We start from the raw sequence: 19201 nt of genomic DNA, 5'->3' as shown, positions 1-19201 counted from the left end.
TGGTAATATTTCTAAAGCAATTTTCAGTGAATACAACAAAGGTGTAAAATGCACAATTTATTGCTAGTAACTGCAAAAGCACTCTGTCTTTACATTCAACTGAATATATAAATATAAAGTTGGCAAATAATAATACATCATGATTTTGCATTAAAACATAGGTATGCTATTATTAGCCTATGTAAAAAGGGAAAGTATAGGCTTTTTTAGTTGTTGACATGGTCTCCATTGATATATTTTTTTTAATTACATTTAGATTTTTTATTTATTTCATTTTGCGGTTATCTGTCAGTGCTCCAATAGTCCAATAGAGTTAAGTAGGCTAAATATATTTCGTGATGTCTGAAGAACTGCGTAATTTAATAATTATAGCCTACCAGAATAAAAAATAAATAAATTAAACAGTTTTAAATGTAGTATAGCATGTCACACCACGTTAGCTATACAGAAGGTGCCACAATTTACTTAAAAATGAAGAAATCAACGACCAATTAAAAAAATGTAAATAAATAAATGTTCAAATTGAAGAAAAAAAACTTGATTTATTTATTTACGAGAAAAAAGTTAATAAAATAATGAATTGCTAAATCATTTTTATTCAACTTTTTGCATTAAAACTACTTTTTTTTAAATGTGTTTTCCAATGACTTTTCTTAATCTCAAAAATATTTAATAATTACTTAATAAACCAATAATGTATTTCTTTTTATTTTATTTTAAAGTGGCTCTCCTAGTCCTCCATTCTGCATACGGTATAAAAAGCCTTCCTGCAAACTAATTAATTGTAATCTCTGAGAGAACTCTATGCAACAAATATTGGCTGCTGTCCTGCCCACATCCCTTAGATCAGCAAAGCAGCCTCAGCACTCTCCATTGACTTAATCAGTCAATGGGTTTGTCCATATCAATCACTGTTGGCCCGTGTGTGCATCCAGCTGTGCTCTTACATTCCTCAGCATATCCATGTAGAGCCTATTGTTCTCACTATGGAGAGAAAAAAAGGACTTTCATTTCTTTGTTGTTTTATTGCATTGTACTTTTGTTTTCACAGTCTTATAATTTAGAGTACTTGGGATACTCACTCAGCCAGAGAACGGTCAAATACCAGGTTTCCCATGTCCATATAGTATTGAGCATTTGCTCTCAAATCAGTCCAGTACTCATTTGCCTGCATTCAACATAGACATCATGTTCCAGAAATAATATCACTAATTACTTAATTTCATTAGAAATGTTTTATTCATTCTATTCAATCTATTGCAGCATACTTTAATTTGTTTTAATCACTTTCCTTATGCCATTTTAAATGCAGGCTACCTTTATGACTGCTGATGTCTTAAAGGTGCAGTGAGCGATTTTTGCTTTAGAAAGTGGTTTGGACCGAGCAGCACAACACACTTGTAGCCAATCAGAAGTAGGGGGCGTGTCCAATCATGATAGGGGAGGAGAGAGAGTGAGCAAGACTGATAAAGAGACAAGGGTGCGTCCGAAATCGCATACTCTCTTATTTTGAATAAGCAATTACTTCACGGCCGCTAAAAAAGTATGTTCTTTAAGTATGAATGTGTGTAGTATGAATGCAATCTGAACTTACTACATTCGCCATGTTGTCATTATAATGTGACCTACCAGCGTCAGTTGCGTCGCCTCACTGCCATTCATAAATCCTCTCCCGTGGCCTCATGGGATAGTAAAGTGTCCATCACATGCACATTCAAATTCTCGTCGGAAGTACAAGGTCATCCAGGTACTTTTTCCCTACTCTTTTATGAGGACTGTGACATACTTCCTTTGTCACATACTGTTTTTCGCCTACTATATAGGGAAGTATGCGATTTCAGACATCCACTCTTGCATTGCATGTTAAAGCTACACTGTGTAATTTTTTAAGTTGATTCTTAGAAAAAAACACTTTGTTCTTTCAAAAATATTTGTGCTCATTAATGTGTAATTACTTCTACCAACTAATCAAGTATTCTCGTAAGCGTAGAATCTGCCATTTATAATACATACGAGCGAGTCGCTCGAATGGCGGCAGCCATGTTGCGCCTCCATCTTGAAAATACATTAGACAAAGAGGGACATACCTGGAAATTCAAGCTTCGCCTTTCGCGTTTTACACTCAGTGGCACCGTGACGAATGCGAGGGGGAGATTACTCGCGACTGCCGGCAGATTTGAAATAATACGGCCACCGTAGGAGTTAAAACGCCCTCGGAATGGGAGGGGCTAGAAAGTAATATTCAGTTGGTAGTCATAAACAATTTCACCGCTAGATGGGAGAAAATCCTACACAGTGTAGCTTTAATGCAGTTTCGAGGCTCAGCAATGAAGGGAGGGGTGTGTTTGTTTGGGTTCAAAAATCAACAGTGTTTCTCAGAAATCGCTTACTGCACCTTATTTAACTAAATAATGACTGTATAAAGAGATTCTTAATTCAAACATCCAGGATAAATATAAAACAAAAAGGTTTATAACCTCAAAATAGAACATGTAGAACTGTTTTGCAGGTAAATGGTGCTATAGCTTAGAGGTTCCAAATACGAAGCAAGTGATTTGGTTCAATTTCACTTCTACATACAAACAATATAATCAGCTGAACAATGTCTGCAGCTTTCACTAAACAAATCAAATGTGAGGCTGTGGATAGATCGCTATAGTGTTCACCTGCTCTTGTATGGTGTAACCCCATTGGTTCTGAGAATAACTGGGATCCCAGTAGTCAGACTGTCTCTTTACACGTAAAAATTTCGTGGCCTGCTCCCCCTTCACAAATGGAGCGGTGAACACACCTGTGTGTAAAACTCCATTAGTCATTTGTTGACTTTACGAGTCAAATACAGTTCCTATTTACATGCACACAATTCATGAATAGTTTTTTGCTATACACATGCAGCCACAATTAAAGTGCATTGATTAACTCACCACTTATGAGAGTCATCAGAATCACTATATGCTTCATGCTTTTCATCTGTGCACAAGCAGGGAAAATGTATCTGTGCTCTCTAAATAAAAAAATATAAATATAAAATATAATAAATATATACTCTGAATGAGAAAAAAAAACATAAGCCTAATTTGGTAACATTTACAATAAAGTTACATTAATGCATTAACTAACAATGAGTATTGCATTTGTTACAGTATTTACTATTTATTACCATTTGTTAATAAATGTAACTGTTCATTGTTGGTTCATATTAGCCCAGAAACATTAAATAGTATTAACATATGCAACTTTTTGATTTTAACCCTTAATCACTGTTAAAAAAGGATAACACTTAAGGTGTTTGGGGTCAAAATGACCCCAAACTTTTAAAGAGCGATTACATAAGGAAATATAAATTTTTATATGGAAAACTATATATCATTTTTTTTATTTACTTCTCAACTATACATTTATGCTGTGTTTTTGTGGAAATTTTGAAGTTTTTTAACTATTTACTGCACAATTACATAACTAGGCCATACATTGGCTCATGAAAAAAGATATTTTAAAGAAAAAATCACTTAAATGATGATCTTAATTAAATCTAAATAGTTTTTGGACATTGCTCTATGTGTTAGGGATAGAATACTGACATCTGCTGGTTTGTGGAAAAACTTTAGAAATTATAATTAAAGAAAGAAATTGCAATGACCACATATATCCAATAGAGGGCCATAGAGACTCATTCATTTTCACTTCATTTTTCTTGATGCTTAAACTTCTCCTCACAACTTTATGATATATATTTTGTGAATATTTATTTAAACATTTTGAAATACATAAAAAATATGTAGTTTTGTCAGAGTTATAATTTGTTGTTGTTTTCTGATATATTTTGAATTATCTTGCTTTTGCAAATTATTATACATACATTTACAAGTCACCACTATGACATGACTGTAGTGTGTGTATGTGTATGTGTATGTGTATGTGTGTGTGTCACAGGTCGGGATGGGCCGAACCAGACTATGCCCACCCCTAGACCCAGAACACTTTGAGGAGCGTGCCAGAGACGAGACCAGAGTCAAGGAATAAAGAGTAACAAATTTTATTAAGAATAAAACAATTGGTAATCCTAATCTAAAAGTCTTCTTCTCTCCCTCGTCCAGGGAGGAGTCCAAGACGGCAAGAGGACACAGTCTTCCCCACAGACGGCGATTCCCAGTAAGGAGTACCGGACTGGTAAGTATCTCACGGTATGCAGGTTAACAGAGTTCCTTTCTCCAAGCAGGTATCAGGTACACAATGGAAGGTGATGGACAGGTGAGTTCTCCGGCGAATGGATGGCCACAGCTTCCTCTCCTCTTTTCAATAGAGAACAGTTCACGGCAGTCAAATATACAGGTAGATATCTTACGGTAAGTAGATCGACCAGGCTCCTTCCACGCTGGTATCAAGTTCGCAATGGGAGGTGATGAGCAAGTGAGTTCTCCAGTGAGCGGATGACCACAGCTTCCTCTTCTCTTTGAAGTAGGGGACAGTTCACAGCAGTTGATAGGGTACAAGTAGGTATCTTACGGTATGTAGGTTAACTGGGTTCCTTCTCCACGCTGGTATCAGGTACGCAGTGGGAGGTGATGGACAGGTGAGTTCTCCAGTGAGTAGATGAACACAGCTTCCTCTTCTCTTTGAAGTAGGGGACAGTTCACAGCAGTCGATAGGATACAGGCAGATGTCTTACGGTAAGTAGGTTAACCGGGTTCTTTTCTCCAAGCTGGTATCAGGTACACAATGGGAGGTGACGGACAGGTGAGTTCTCCGGTAAGTGGATGGCCACAGCTTCCTCTCCTCCTTTCAAGTGGGAGACAGTTCACAGCAGTCAATAGTATGCAAGTAAGTATCTTACGATATGTAGGTTAACTGGGTTCCTTTCTCCACGCTGGTATCAGGTACGCCGTGGGAGGTGATGGACAGGTGAGTTCTCCAGTGAGTAGGTAACCACAGCTTCCTCTTCTCTTTGAAGTAGGGGACAGTTCACAGCAGTCGATAGGATTCAGGTAGGTGTCTTACGGTAAGTAGGTTAACTGGGTTCCTTTCTCCACGCTGGTATCAGGTACACAGTGGGAGGTGATGGACAGGTGAGTTCTCCAGTGAAGGGATGACCACAGCTTCCTCTTACAGGTGGGCTTTGGGCTGCAGCGAACTCACGATCACAGACTGAGCTGGGCTTTCTCTAGGGCAGACAGAGTCAACACTTCACACAGCAATATAACGTTCTCACATGTGTCGTGGAGAAGACAGAAACTTCACACCATACAGGTGGGCTTTGGACTGCAGCGAACTCACGATCACAGACTGAGCTGGGCTTTCTCTAGGGCAGACAGAGTCAACACTTCACACAGCAATATAACGTTCTCACATGTGTCGTGGAGAAGACAGAAACTTCACACCATACAGGTGGGCTTTGGGCTGTAGCGAACTCACAGTCACAGACTGGGCTGGGCTTTCTCTAGGGCAGACAGAGTCAATACTTCACACAGCAATATAACGTTCTCACGTGTGTCGTAGAGAAGACAGAAACTTCGCTCCATACAGGTGGGCTTCGGGGCTGCAGCGAACTCACAGTCACAGACTGGGCTGGGCTTTCTCTAGGGCAGACAGAGTCAATGCTTCACACAGCAATATAACGTTCTCACGTGTGTCGTAGAGAAGACAGAAACTTCGCTCCATACAGGTGGGCTTCGGGGCTGCAGCGAACTCACAGTCACAGACTGGGCTGGGCTTTCTCTAGGGCAGACAGAGTCAATGCTTCACACAGCAATATAACGTTCTCACATGTGTCGTGGAGAAGACAGAAACTTCACGCCATACAGGTGGGCTTTGGGCTGCAGCGAACTCACAGTCACAGACTGGGCTGGGCTTTCTCTAGGGCAGACAGAGTCAATGCTTCACACAGCAATATAACGTTCTCACGTGTGTCGTAGAGAAGACAGAAACTTCGCTCCATACAGGTGGGCTTTGGGCTGCAGCGAACTCACAGTCACAGACTGCGCTGGGCTTTCTCTAGGGCAGACAGAGTCAATACTTCACACAGCAATATAATGTTCTTACGTATGTCGTGGAGGAAACAGGATTTCACGCCAGCTGTCCTTCCCAAACCTTTCCTCAGTTGGACGTACTCGATCTCTCCAAGCTCTGAAGATGTACAATATACCAGCCTGCCTCTTGGGCGAGCGCACGGCGGTTAAAAACAGACTTTTACACACCCACAGGAATTCCACTCCAATATACAACGCGAGGGAAGAGAAGGAACGGCAATTCAAACACTGCAAATCCACTCATTTAGTGTACTTAAGGCCAGCACTCACCCTGGGTCTCGGTTTTAAAGCAAAGGATCGGCGGCGAGAGGAAGGAGATTTTAAACACTTCTTCATAGGCATAAACTGGATTCACTTCACCGTCCGAACGGGAAGAGGAGATAAGAATGGTAGAGAATCAGTTTAATTCACTCAGTGATATTCGGACAGCACACTCCAAGCACTTCAACCCACATCTATCTCAATATCAAACGTGTGGTAGGAGATTCAATTAATCGGTTACTTATCTTCGCTCTCTCATCCAGACGAGGCACTTCCCTCTTTCCTTCTCTCTCTCTCCGTCTTCAATTCCTCATACACACGACATTCCTTTTTCCTCGCAACGAGCCCTCAACGACACACTTCTGAGAACGCTTCCTAACAAGAGCCAGCCACATCCAAACGGGAACAAAAGCACCACAAGCAGGAGAAGAACAACACCAACTTTCTCTTCCTCTGACTTTTTATACTCTCATGAGTCAGCGTGGCCTCATTCAAACGCTCAGCGCAAATTACCCACACCTGCGGACAATCCGCCACTAATTACCATGGCGGCAGGCACTCACTCGGCTTTGGGACGGTGTTTCACTTCCCAAATCTCAACAGGGACGTTTCTCTAGCGGGGATCGTCCCGGGCTTATTTGTCACCCCGTGACATACCCCCCCGCCAAACCGTTCTAGTCCCGAGAACGGTCTCCTGACACCCAGTCCCCATACCTGGCTGGTGGCTGACCCCGATTCCCTCGTTGAGACCGTCGGGGAGAGGAGACAGGTGCTTCCGGCCGTGGTCCCAGGCCTAAACCTCTTGGGATTACTGCCCACCCTACCAGCGGGGGTGCCCATGACGTGTCGGCCGGCGGGTCTCTTACCACTGGCTTTGGGAAATACGGGCAAGGGCGAATCAAATTGCGGTGTAACACCCGTTCAGGGCCTGCCCTTCCTTCTGGCCGTAGTGCGTATACCGGTTGGTCTGGATGGGGTTGTCGCTGAACGACGTACGGCTGAGCCTCCCATCGATCGCTCAACTTCCCTTTTCTTTGCCGGCGATTATCTCGCACCAACACCCTCTCACCGGGCAATAACGGGGCCTCTCGAGCCGTACGGTCATACAACCTCTTATTCTTCAACGCCGTTTGGTTTATCCGGCCAGCGACTTGCTCGTATGCCGACTGCAGGCGTTGATGGTGATTTATCACCCAAGCGGATAGACTTCCTCCCTCTTCTTCCCCGGTGGTCCCCATAAGCATATCCATTGGGAGTCTCACATGCCTGCCGAACATTAGGTAAGTAGGGGCGTAACCAGTAGTACTGTGTATGCTATTATTATACGCCTGTATCATCGCTGGAAGCCTGTCAGCCCAGTGGCCCTGCTGTTCCTCCTCCAAGGTACCCAATAAGCCCAATAAGGTCTGATTGAACCTCTCACACCCCCCGTTCCCTTGAGGGTGATAAGGGGTCGTGTGGGTCTTCTTACATCCGTACAGGAGGCACAGTTCGCGGATTACCTTGGACTCAAAATTAGCCCCCTGATCAGAATGGAGGATTTCCGGACAACCAAACGGCTGAATTACATATCTCCAGAGGGCATTGGCGGTAGTAAGAGCAGTTTGGTCCACAGTAGGGACGGCCCAGGCGTATTTAGTAAACAGATCAGTGATGACAAGAATATTCTGGACCTGATCCACCGGTCGCCCCAGAGTGAGGAAGTCCATGGCCACTATGTGCAGAGGTGCCTTGGCCTGGATCGGGACCAACGGTGCCCGGGCCTCCTTCCTAGATTTAAACAAGATGCAGCGTGGACACCTCTGGAGGTAAGCCCTGGTAGTACCCTCCATCCCGGGCCAGTAGAAATGTCGTCTCAACAAGGCCAACGTCCTCTCTTGCCCCTGATGTCCCATCCGGCCATGATAGGCCTCCAACAGAGCTTGCCAACGTCCTTCAGGGACCACGATCTGACGGACCTCCTCTTCTCGGCCGGGCTCCTGCAGTGCCCTACAAAGCACCCCTTCCTTTAGGCACAGCCTCGCCCTCTGTCCCAGCAAGCCTCGCACAACTCGAGTCTCAGCTCGACGTTCCGCCCCCTCGGGCCAGATCTCCTGTTCTACCCACGTCCGTACCTTCAGCACATCCCCATCTTCGCCCTGCCACGACCTCCAGCGTGATGGATCCCACCCCCAACATGGAGGGGGGTCTTCAGACCCTTGTCCCGGTGCTTCAATGACCCCCACCATCAATCCCTCATCGGACCCCGCTCCGGGGGCCTGTAGATGGCCTGCCGACCCTTCACCCGGTAACCTAGATAATACGTCAGCATTGGTGTGTTCCTTTCCTGGTCGATACTGGATCTGGTAGTCAAAATTGGCCAGTTGTGCCACCCAGCGTTGCTCTACCGCCCCCAGCTTGGCCGTTTGTAGATGTACCAGCGGGTTATTGTCTGTGACAACCTGTACCTTGGCTCCCCAAAGATAGTCTTTGAACTTTTCGCTTAATGCCCATTTCATGGCTAACAGCTCGAGTTTGAAGGAACTATAATTTGAGTCGTTCTTTTCGGCGGGGTGTAAGCTTCGGCTGGCGTAAGCAATTACTCTTTCCGCTCCTTGCTGTTTCTGTGCCAGTACTGCACCCAAACCAAGCTGGCTGGCGTCGGTGTATAAAATAAATGGTTGTGTGAAGTCGGCATAGGCTAGGATCGGGGCCTGCAACAGCTCTTGTTTAAGCCTTTGAAAGGCAGCTTCACAAGCTGGGTCCCATTGGATCGTCGGGGATCCTCGACCCCGGGTTCGCCCGGTACCTCCAAGCAGTTGGTTAATCGGTTTAGCAATCTTGGAGAAGTCTTGTATAAATCGCCGGTAGTAACCCACAAAGCCCAGGAATGACCGCACTTGACGCACCGTCTGGGGTGATGCCCACTCTTGCACTGCCACCACCTTCTCTGGGTCAACCGAGATCCCCGCCGCACTGACCACATGTCCCAAGAACTTAACCTCCTTACGGAGGAGCTGACACTTATCGGGCTGTAGCTTCAACCCGTAACGCTCAAGGGAGCGGAAAACTTGCCCCAGATGTTCCAAGTGAGACTTAAAATCAGGAGAATAAACGATAACATCATCCAAGTAGACGAGAGTGGTGTCCATCAACTGACTGCCCAGACAACGCTGCATCAGCCGTTGGAATGTGGCTGGAGCGTTGCAAAGCCCGAACGGCATCCGGTCCCATTCATAGAGGCCGAAGGGGGTAGTGAATGCCGTCTTCTCTCGGTCATGCTCGTCCATTTGCACCTGCCAGTAGCCGCTGGCTAGATCGAGGGTGGAATACCAGGCAGCTTGAGTGAGGCTCGTGAGGGAATCTTCGACTCGTGGTAGTGGGAAAGCATCTCTTTTAGTTACCTGGTTTAACCTCCTGTAGTCCACACAGAACCTCCAGGAGCCCGTTTTCTTGCGGACCAATACTATAGGTGCGGCCCAAGGGCTGCTGCTCTCACGAATAATCCCTCTAGCAAGCATTCCCCGCAACAAGGTACGAACCTCCGGGTACAAGGTCGGGGGTACAGGTCGATAACGTTCTCGGCTCGGCGCCGCGTCTCCGGTCGGAATTTGATGTTTTACCGCATCTGTGCGGCCATAGTCCTCCTCGTGGGTGGCGAACAAGTGCTGCCAATCCTTCAAGAACTCTTGGAGTTGTCTCGTTTGTTCTTCCCTCAACTCTTCGCCCCGTAAAGACTCTCCCTGCAAATGGGCCGGCAATCCTCTCCCGCTCTCCTCCACTCCCGAACCGACTCGGGCTAGGGCCACTTCAACCACCGTTGGACTCACCCGCTCAAAACTCACTTCCCCCTGCTCGTGAACCTGCTGTGGCTTCACGGATGTCACTCGGGCCAAACACTGGTGGCGGTATAGAAGCACCGGGAAGGGGTTTGTGTTTCGAACTCGGACGGGGATCCTGCCCCCTCGGACGATGGTTAGCCCTCGAGCTACTTCCACCTTAGGACCCTCGTCATGGGGTTCCACCAGGACCCATTCGTGTGGACGGTAACGTCTAGGGGGAAGCCTAACTCGGACCACAGCCTCGCTTCGAGCTGGAATAGACAGGGCATAGCGACAAACCATCCTTCCCACACTCTCTCGGTCATGCTGTTGTTCGGCCAGACAAATCCGGCGGCAATCGGCCCTGACGCGGTCCCACTCTTGGCCGGCAGGTGTTGCGGCCGCTCGTGCCGGCGCACTTCGAAACAGTTCCTCCCAACAGTCCGAGATGACATTCATTCCGATCAGTGCACGATGGGACCCCAGACATGGGTCTCGGACGACCACTACCCCCTTCTGAGGTACTAGAATTCCATGGATCTGTAAATCGGTCACCAAGTATCCCACATACGGGATGTCCAGCCCGTTTGCCCCACGGAGCGTCAGCCAGGGGGCCTCTGCAGGGAGTTGGCTTCCGGAACCAAACAGCTCTTGGGCCAAACTTTCTGAAAACAGGGTCACTTGGGAACCCGTATCCAAGAGACACCGGATTTTCTGGCCATTTACCTGGACCATAACCACCGGACAACGGCCTACCAGGCAGCTCTGAGAAGATATCGAAGGAGGGGGGTCTGACAAGGGGGTCCCGACCACTTGACCCACAGTGGCCGGAGACTCTAAAAACCCCCTTGTGATGCCCGTCGAGCGGAACACTGGCGAGCATAGTGCCCCGGCTCTCCACAGCCGTTACAGATGGGACGCCCATGTGCATCCCACTGAAATCGAGAGCCCACTGACCGGGGAGGACGATGTTCAAACGGGCGACCCCCATCGGAGTAGGCCCGCTCTCGAGAGTGAGGAGGGTACTGGGGCCGTTCTCGACGTAGTTCTTCCCTCACAGACTTGGATAACTCAGACATTTGCTCACGGACATCCCTCTTTAATTCTTCCCGGAGGGCCTGCTTCCAATCGGGCGCCGCCGGGGCCGGAGGAGGTTCAACAACGTTCGTAGCCAGGCAGCTGGGGACACCCGCATGCTCCGCCTGGTCATGCTCCAGGGCCAAAGCTTCCCGTCGGAGCTCTTCGAAAGTCAAATTCGGCTCTCTCCTCAGTTGTACCCGCAAACTCTGCCGAACTGGGCCCTCCCGTAGCCCCAGCACAAATTGGTCTCGCAACAGGACCTCTTCGCCCCCCAGGCCATGATCCTGTCTCCCCGTCAGCCTAGAATACTGCTCCCGCAGTTGTAAGGTGAATGCCCGAACGGATTGTCGAGGGCCTTGCCGAGAATTAAAGAACTTCGCCCTCAGTACTGCTACCGGGGTGGTATCCCCATATTGCCCTGTGAGAAAGTCGAAAATCGCCTGGGTTGTCGCTCGATTAGCTTCTGGTGCTGCTTGGACTTCCCTTCTTGCATCCCCTTCCAGGGAATTCAACACAAACTGGACCCTCTGTGTGGCGTTCAGACCCTGGAGTCCTGCCAAGTACTCGACCTGGGTTCTCCACTCCGACAGACTCACTTCAGACCCCAGGCCTCCATACCTCGGGGCCCATGGGGCACCCATGAAAATCGGCATAACAGGTGGCCGAGCCCCCGGTTCTTCCCCCTCTGCCATCCCCAACTCTGGTCGCTCAACTCAAAGTGTAACCCTGCCGACTACGCCAATTTTCTGTCACAGGTCGGGATGGGCCGAACCAGACTATGCCCACCCCTAGACCCAGAACACTTTGAGGAGCGTGCCAGAGACGAGACCAGAGTCAAGGAATAAAGAGTAACAAATTTTATTAAGAATAAAACAATTGGTAATCCTAATCTAAAAGTCTTCTTCTCTCCCTCGTCCAGGGAGGAGTCCAAGACGGCAAGAGGACACAGTCTTCCCCACAGACGGCGATTCCCAGTAAGGAGTACCGGACTGGTAAGTATCTCACGGTATGCAGGTTAACAGAGTTCCTTTCTCCAAGCAGGTATCAGGTACACAATGGAAGGTGATGGACAGGTGAGTTCTCCGGCGAATGGATGGCCACAGCTTCCTCTCCTCTTTTCAATAGAGAACAGTTCACGGCAGTCAAATATACAGGTAGATATCTTACGGTAAGTAGATCGACCAGGCTCCTTCCACGCTGGTATCAAGTTCGCAATGGGAGGTGATGAGCAAGTGAGTTCTCCAGTGAGCGGATGACCACAGCTTCCTCTTCTCTTTGAAGTAGGGGACAGTTCACAGCAGTTGATAGGGTACAAGTAGGTATCTTACGGTATGTAGGTTAACTGGGTTCCTTCTCCACGCTGGTATCAGGTACGCAGTGGGAGGTGATGGACAGGTGAGTTCTCCAGTGAGTAGATGAACACAGCTTCCTCTTCTCTTTGAAGTAGGGGACAGTTCACAGCAGTCGATAGGATACAGGCAGATGTCTTACGGTAAGTAGGTTAACCGGGTTCTTTTCTCCAAGCTGGTATCAGGTACACAATGGGAGGTGACGGACAGGTGAGTTCTCCGGTAAGTGGATGGCCACAGCTTCCTCTCCTCCTTTCAAGTGGGAGACAGTTCACAGCAGTCAATAGTATGCAAGTAAGTATCTTACGATATGTAGGTTAACTGGGTTCCTTTCTCCACGCTGGTATCAGGTACGCCGTGGGAGGTGATGGACAGGTGAGTTCTCCAGTGAGTAGGTAACCACAGCTTCCTCTTCTCTTTGAAGTAGGGGACAGTTCACAGCAGTCGATAGGATTCAGGTAGGTGTCTTACGGTAAGTAGGTTAACTGGGTTCCTTTCTCCACGCTGGTATCAGGTACACAGTGGGAGGTGATGGACAGGTGAGTTCTCCAGTGAAGGGATGACCACAGCTTCCTCTTACAGGTGGGCTTTGGGCTGCAGCGAACTCACGATCACAGACTGAGCTGGGCTTTCTCTAGGGCAGACGGAGTCAACACTTCACACAGCAATATAACGTTCTCACATGTGTCGTGGAGAAGACAGAAACTTCACACCATACAGGTGGGCTTTGGACTGCAGCGAACTCACGATCACAGACTGAGCTGGGCTTTCTCTAGGGCAGACAGAGTCAACACTTCACACAGCAATATAACGTTCTCACATGTGTCGTGGAGAAGACAGAAACTTCACACCATACAGGTGGGCTTTGGGCTGTAGCGAACTCACAGTCACAGACTGGGCTGGGCTTTCTCTAGGGCAGACAGAGTCAATACTTCACACAGCAATATAACGTTCTCACGTGTGTCGTAGAGAAGACAGAAACTTCGCTCCATACAGGTGGGCTTCGGGGCTGCAGCGAACTCACAGTCACAGACTGGGCTGGGCTTTCTCTAGGGCAGACAGAGTCAATGCTTCACACAGCAATATAACGTTCTCACGTGTGTCGTAGAGAAGACAGAAACTTCGCTCCATACAGGTGGGCTTCGGGGCTGCAGCGAACTCACAGTCACAGACTGGGCTGGGCTTTCTCTAGGGCAGACAGAGTCAATGCTTCACACAGCAATATAATGTTCTCACATGTGTCGTGGAGAAGACAGAAACTTCACGCCATACAGGTGGGCTTTGGGCTGCAGCGAACTCACAGTCACAGACTGGGCTGGGCTTTCTCTAGGGCAGACAGAGTCAATGCTTCACACAGCAATATAACGTTCTCACGTGTGTCGTAGAGAAGACAGAAACTTCGCTCCATACAGGTGGGCTTCGGGGCTACAGCGAACTCACAGTCACAGACTGGGCTGGGCTTTCTCTAGGGCAGACAGAGTCAATGCTTCACACAGCAATATAATGTTCTCACATGTGTCGTGGAGAAGACAGAAACTTCACGCCATACAGGTGGGCTTTGGGCTGCAGCGAACTCACAGTCACAGACTGGGCTGGGCTTTCTCTAGGGCAGACAGAGTCAACACTTCACACAGCAATATAACGTTCTCACGTGTGTCGTAGAGAAGACAGAAACTTCACTCCATACAGGTGGGCTTTGGGCTGCAGCGAACTCACAGTCACAGACTGGGCTGGGCTTTCTCTAGGGCAGACAGAGTCAATGCTTCACACAGCAATATAATGTTCTCACATGTGTCGTGGAGAAGACAGAAACTTCACGCCATACAGGTGGGCTTTGGGCTGCAGCGAACTCACAGTCACAGACTGCGCTGGGCTTTCTCTAGGGCAGACAGAGTCAATACTTCACACAGCAATATAATGTTCTTACGTATGTCGTGGAGGAAACAGGATTTCACGCCAGCTGTCCTTCCCAAACCTTTCCTCAGTTGGACGTACTCGATCTCTCCAAGCTCTGAAGATGTACAATATACCAGCCTGCCTCTTGGGCGAGCGCACGGCGGTTAAAAACAGACTTTTACACACCCACAGGAATTCCACTCCAATATACAACGCGAGGGAAGAGAAGGAACGGCAATTCAAACACTGCAAATCCACTCATTTAGTGTACTTAAGGCCAGCACTCACCCTGGGTCTCGGTTTTAAAGCAAAGGATCGGCGGCGAGAGGAAGGAGATTTTAAACACTTCTTCATAGGCATAAACTGGATTCACTTCACCGTCCGAACGGGAAGAGGAGATAAGAATGGTAGAGAATCAGTTTAATTCACTCAGTGATATTCGGACAGCACACTCCAAGCACTTCAACCCACATCTATCTCAATATCAAACGTGTGGTAGGAGATTCAATTAATCGGTTACTTATCTTCGCTCTCTCATCCAGACGAGGCACTTCCCTCTTTCCTTCTCTCTCTCTCCGTCTTCAATTCCTCATACACACGACATTCCTTTTTCCTCGCAACGAGCCCTCAACGACACACTTCTGAGAACGCTTCCTAACAAGAGCCAGCCACATCCAAACGGGAACAAAAGCACCACAAGCAGGAGAAGAACAACACCAACTTTCTCTTCCTCTGACTTTTTATACTCTCATGAGTCAGCGTGGCCTCATTCAAACGCTCAGCGCAAATTACCCACACCTGCGGACAATCCGCCACTAATTACCATGGCGGCAGGCACTCACTCGGCTTTGGGACGGTGTTTCACTTCCCAAATCTCAACAGGGACGTTTCTCTAGCGGGGATCGTCCCGGGCTTATTTGTCACCCCGTGACATGTGTGTGTGTGTGTGTGTGTGTGTGTGTGGGTGGGTGGGGACGGCAAGCTTGTTCCATGTTGCATATGTGACATTTTTCAGATTTATGCCAGTTTAGTTGATTTTTATTTGCCAATTTCTATAAAAATGCTCTCTGTTGCAGTGACATACGTGTGTGTTTGTGTGTGTTTGTGTGTGTGTGTATGAGATAGAAAGTTCATTCCACTTTGGGTTTATGCTCTAGGACCAGACCTTGATTTAAATGTAATTTTTTTTAGATTTATGCCAGTTTTGTTTATTTTATTTGCCAATTTCTGTAAAAATGCTCTCTGTTGCAGTCACTTACATGTGTGTGTTTGTGTGCGTGTGTGTGTGTGTGTGTGTATGAGATAGAAAGTTCGTTCTACTTTTTATTTATGCTCTAGGACCAGACCTTGGTTTATTTGTAAAAATTTTCAGATTTATAATGGATTTACTTTTATTTTTTTGACAAACAAAATTTTAAAAAGTCATTTTTTTCATTTTCCCATTCATTTTCAATGTGGGGTCATTTTGACCCCAAACACCTTAAGTGGTACTTTTTTTTTTACACACCTTTAGAACAACCAAATCAAGCCCAGTTTTTTTGTGCATGTTTAGATAGATTATTTAGGAAAAGTCACAGAGTTTCATGCCCCTGCGATGAAGGTAACACTTTTAAAAAATGAAGGAAAAGTCCATTGGGGTCATTTTGACCCCAAACACTGATTAAGGGTTTTAATAATGTATTAGTAAATGTTGAAATTAACATTAACTAAGATTTATAAATGCTTTTGATGTATTTTAGTTCATGTTACCTAGTATACATTAGTAGCCAAAAGTGATGACTGGCCTATAGGAAAATTGACATCTTCACTCTTTATTCAAATATTATTAAAATGATTTTGTAAGCATATTCGTAGTTGTGCTTTGAGTCAGTTTTATTTGTTATAATAATGCAATGAAACATGCCAGATTGTGCGGACATAATTCTTTGGCACAATGGCAAGGAGTCATACAATGATGAAATTATGAACACATGCAAAAACAAGAGAGAGCCAAAGAAATATTAATAACTGATTATGTAGTGAGTCTATGCTTTTTCCTGTGAGCTTTTTGCTTTTCTATGCATATTTTTTGTATAGTAAAATTAAACCTGTAGCTGCAGTTTGCCTTTTTTTTTTGCCAAATAATTTTGTCCATTTAATACCTTAACCAAGTTTAGTGTTTTGTTCTTCTCTCATATTTAAATAAAATTAATTTTAAATGGAATATTTTCCTTTTGGTAATCACACTTGTAGGGTAATTGAAAAGAAATATCACCTCCGGAGATCATCTTGACCACTACGGTAGTTAACTAATGTTAACAAATAAAACCTATTGTAAAGTGTCAGCCCTAATTAAATTAGCTCAACACTACACTATACTCTATACACTATTAGCTGTATACTAATAAACTGCTTTCAAACAAAGTAATTATCAAATGTAAAGTAAACATCAAACAAAAACAAAAAAAAGGTCTGGCAAGAACATAAGCAACTTTGGCCTCAACTATTACAAGTCGCACCTTAATGCAAAAAAAGAAAAAAACCTTATGGCTTTCTGCTGCTAAATAAATGAAAATGTCAAAAAATTAGCTGTGCTGCGTCTCTCAAAAGTAAGTCGATTGCAGACCCATTGGCACCAAGCTCACGATGCTTCTGAGAAACGCAGCCCAGATTTCTTACAGTATGTGCCTCACAAACTGTATTAAGGCAACTCAAAATGACCTATGCTATCATTTTTTACACAAGGTTTGCTGAAACTCGAGTTTAGAGTATTGCTGTGAGTTTTACCTGTACAGAAGTCTCCAGAGCGCGGATCACGAGACGCAGCTGCTAGAATTTGGAGCTGTGGTGTGAGAGGGAACAGGAGACTCTTTCACAACAGATCTGAACACACAACTCTGTGGGAATCATGACCAATCAAATAACTATATTGACCTAGAACAGCAATAACATTCACATAAGCAAATATATCAGCTTAACACAAATACAAATATACACTACTAAAAAGTTTGGAATAATTAACATTTTTAAAATGTTTTTGAAAGAAGTTTGTTGTGTTTGCCAATTCTGCATGTAATTGATGAAAAATACAATTATATCGTGAAACATTTAAAATAACCATTTTCTGTTTGAAAATGTTTTAAAATGTATAGGCTAATGTATTCCTGTGATGGAAAACAGCATTAGAACCAGGAAGTATGACCATATTAGCCCGGTTCTGTCAACACTGCATTGGCTCCCTATTAAACATCATATAAATTTTAAAATATTGTTGATTACTTACAAAGTACTACATGGTTTAGCTCCCCAGTACTTGAGTGAGCCATTATAGTCCTTCACGTCTATTGCGATCTCAAAACTCTGGCCAGTTGATAATACCTAGAATATCAAAATCGACTGCTGGTGGTAGATACTTCTCCTATTTAGCACCTAAACTAAAATTAGTTTTCCTAACATTGTCCGGGAAGCAGACACACTCTTTCAGTTTAAAAACATCTCTTTAACCCGGCATACACATAGAAAATTATACATTCCTATTATTCAAATCAGTTAAATGATTATTAGGCTGCATAAATTAGGTCAGCCGGAACCGGGAATACTTCCTATAGGCCTAACACCCGATGTACTCGTTACATCATAAGAAGAATGGCATCTACGCTAATGTTAGTGTTTCTGCTTATTCCGAGGTTTACTGTAATCAGCTGGATCCGGGCCGTATCCAGACCAGATGGAGGACCTGCGCCTAGACACGACCAAAACGCATGATGTAGTCAGCCGGATCCAGGCCGTATCCAGACCAGATGGAGGACCTGCGCCTAGACACGACCACAACGCATGATGTAGTCAACCGGATCCAGGCCGTATCCAGACCAGATGGAGGACCTGCGCCTAGACACGACCACAACGCATGATGTAGTCAACTGGATCCAGGCCGTATCCAGACCAGATGGAGGACCTGCACCTAGACACGACCACAACGCATGATGTAGTCAGCCGGATCCGGGCCGTATCCAGACCAGATGGAGGACCTGCGCCTAGACACGACCACAACGCATGATGTAGTCAACCGGATCCGGGCCGTATCCAGACCAGATGGAGGACCTGCGCCTAGACACCACCACAACGCATGATGTAGTCAACCGGATCCGGGCCGTATCCAGACCAGATGGAGGACCTGCGCCTAGACACGACCACAACGCATGATGTAGTCAACCGGATCCAGGCCGTATCCAGACCAGATGGAGGACCTGCGCCTAGACACGACCACAACGCATGATATAGTCAACCGGATCCGGGCCGTATCCAGATCAGATGGAGGACCTGCGCCTAGACACCACCACAACGCATGATGTAGTCAACCGGATCCGGGCAGTATCCAGACCAGATGGAGGACCTGCACCTAGACACGACCACAACGCATGATGTAGTCAGCCGGGTCCGGCCCGTATCCAGACCAGATGGAGGACCTGCGCCTAGACACGACCACAACGCATGATGTAGTCAACCGGATCCGGGCCGTATCCAGATCAGATGGAGGACCTGCGCCTAGACACGACCACAACGCATGATGTAGTCAACCGGATCCGGGCCGTATCCAGACAAGATGGAGGACCTGCGCCTAGACACGACCACAACGCATGATGTAGTCAACCGGATCCAGGCCGTATCCAGACCAGAGGGTGGACCTGCACCTAGACACGACTACAACGCATGATGTAGTCAACCGGATCTAGGCCGTATCCAGACCAGATGGAGGACCTGCGCCTAGACACGACCACAACGCATGATGTAGTCAGCCGGATCCAGGCCG

General features: G+C 46.3%; 1 protein-coding gene across 1 annotated transcript; it reads right to left on the bottom strand.

Moving 5' to 3' along the window:
- Positions 1-50: 50 nt before the first annotated feature.
- On the bottom strand, positions 51-17249 carry LOC307159405 (uncharacterized protein C3orf85-like). Its single transcript, XM_079872752.1, has 5 exons — positions 17179-17249; positions 2925-3004; positions 2667-2791; positions 1083-1168; positions 51-984 (listed from the first exon to the last, which is right to left on the bottom strand). Exons 2-5 carry the CDS (start codon positions 2968-2970, stop codon positions 909-911), a joined length of 333 nt encoding a protein of 110 aa, XP_079728878.1. The 5' UTR covers positions 2971-3004; positions 17179-17249; the 3' UTR covers positions 51-908.
- Positions 17250-19201: the final 1952 nt, after the last annotated feature.

This window comes from Squalius cephalus (assembly GCF_949319135.1).
Source record: "Squalius cephalus genome assembly, chromosome: 5".
In the NCBI taxonomy this organism is placed as follows: Eukaryota; Metazoa; Chordata; class Actinopteri; order Cypriniformes; family Leuciscidae; genus Squalius; species Squalius cephalus.
Note: the sequence above shows the minus strand (reverse complement) of the source record. Positions and strands in the feature narration are given on the sequence as shown.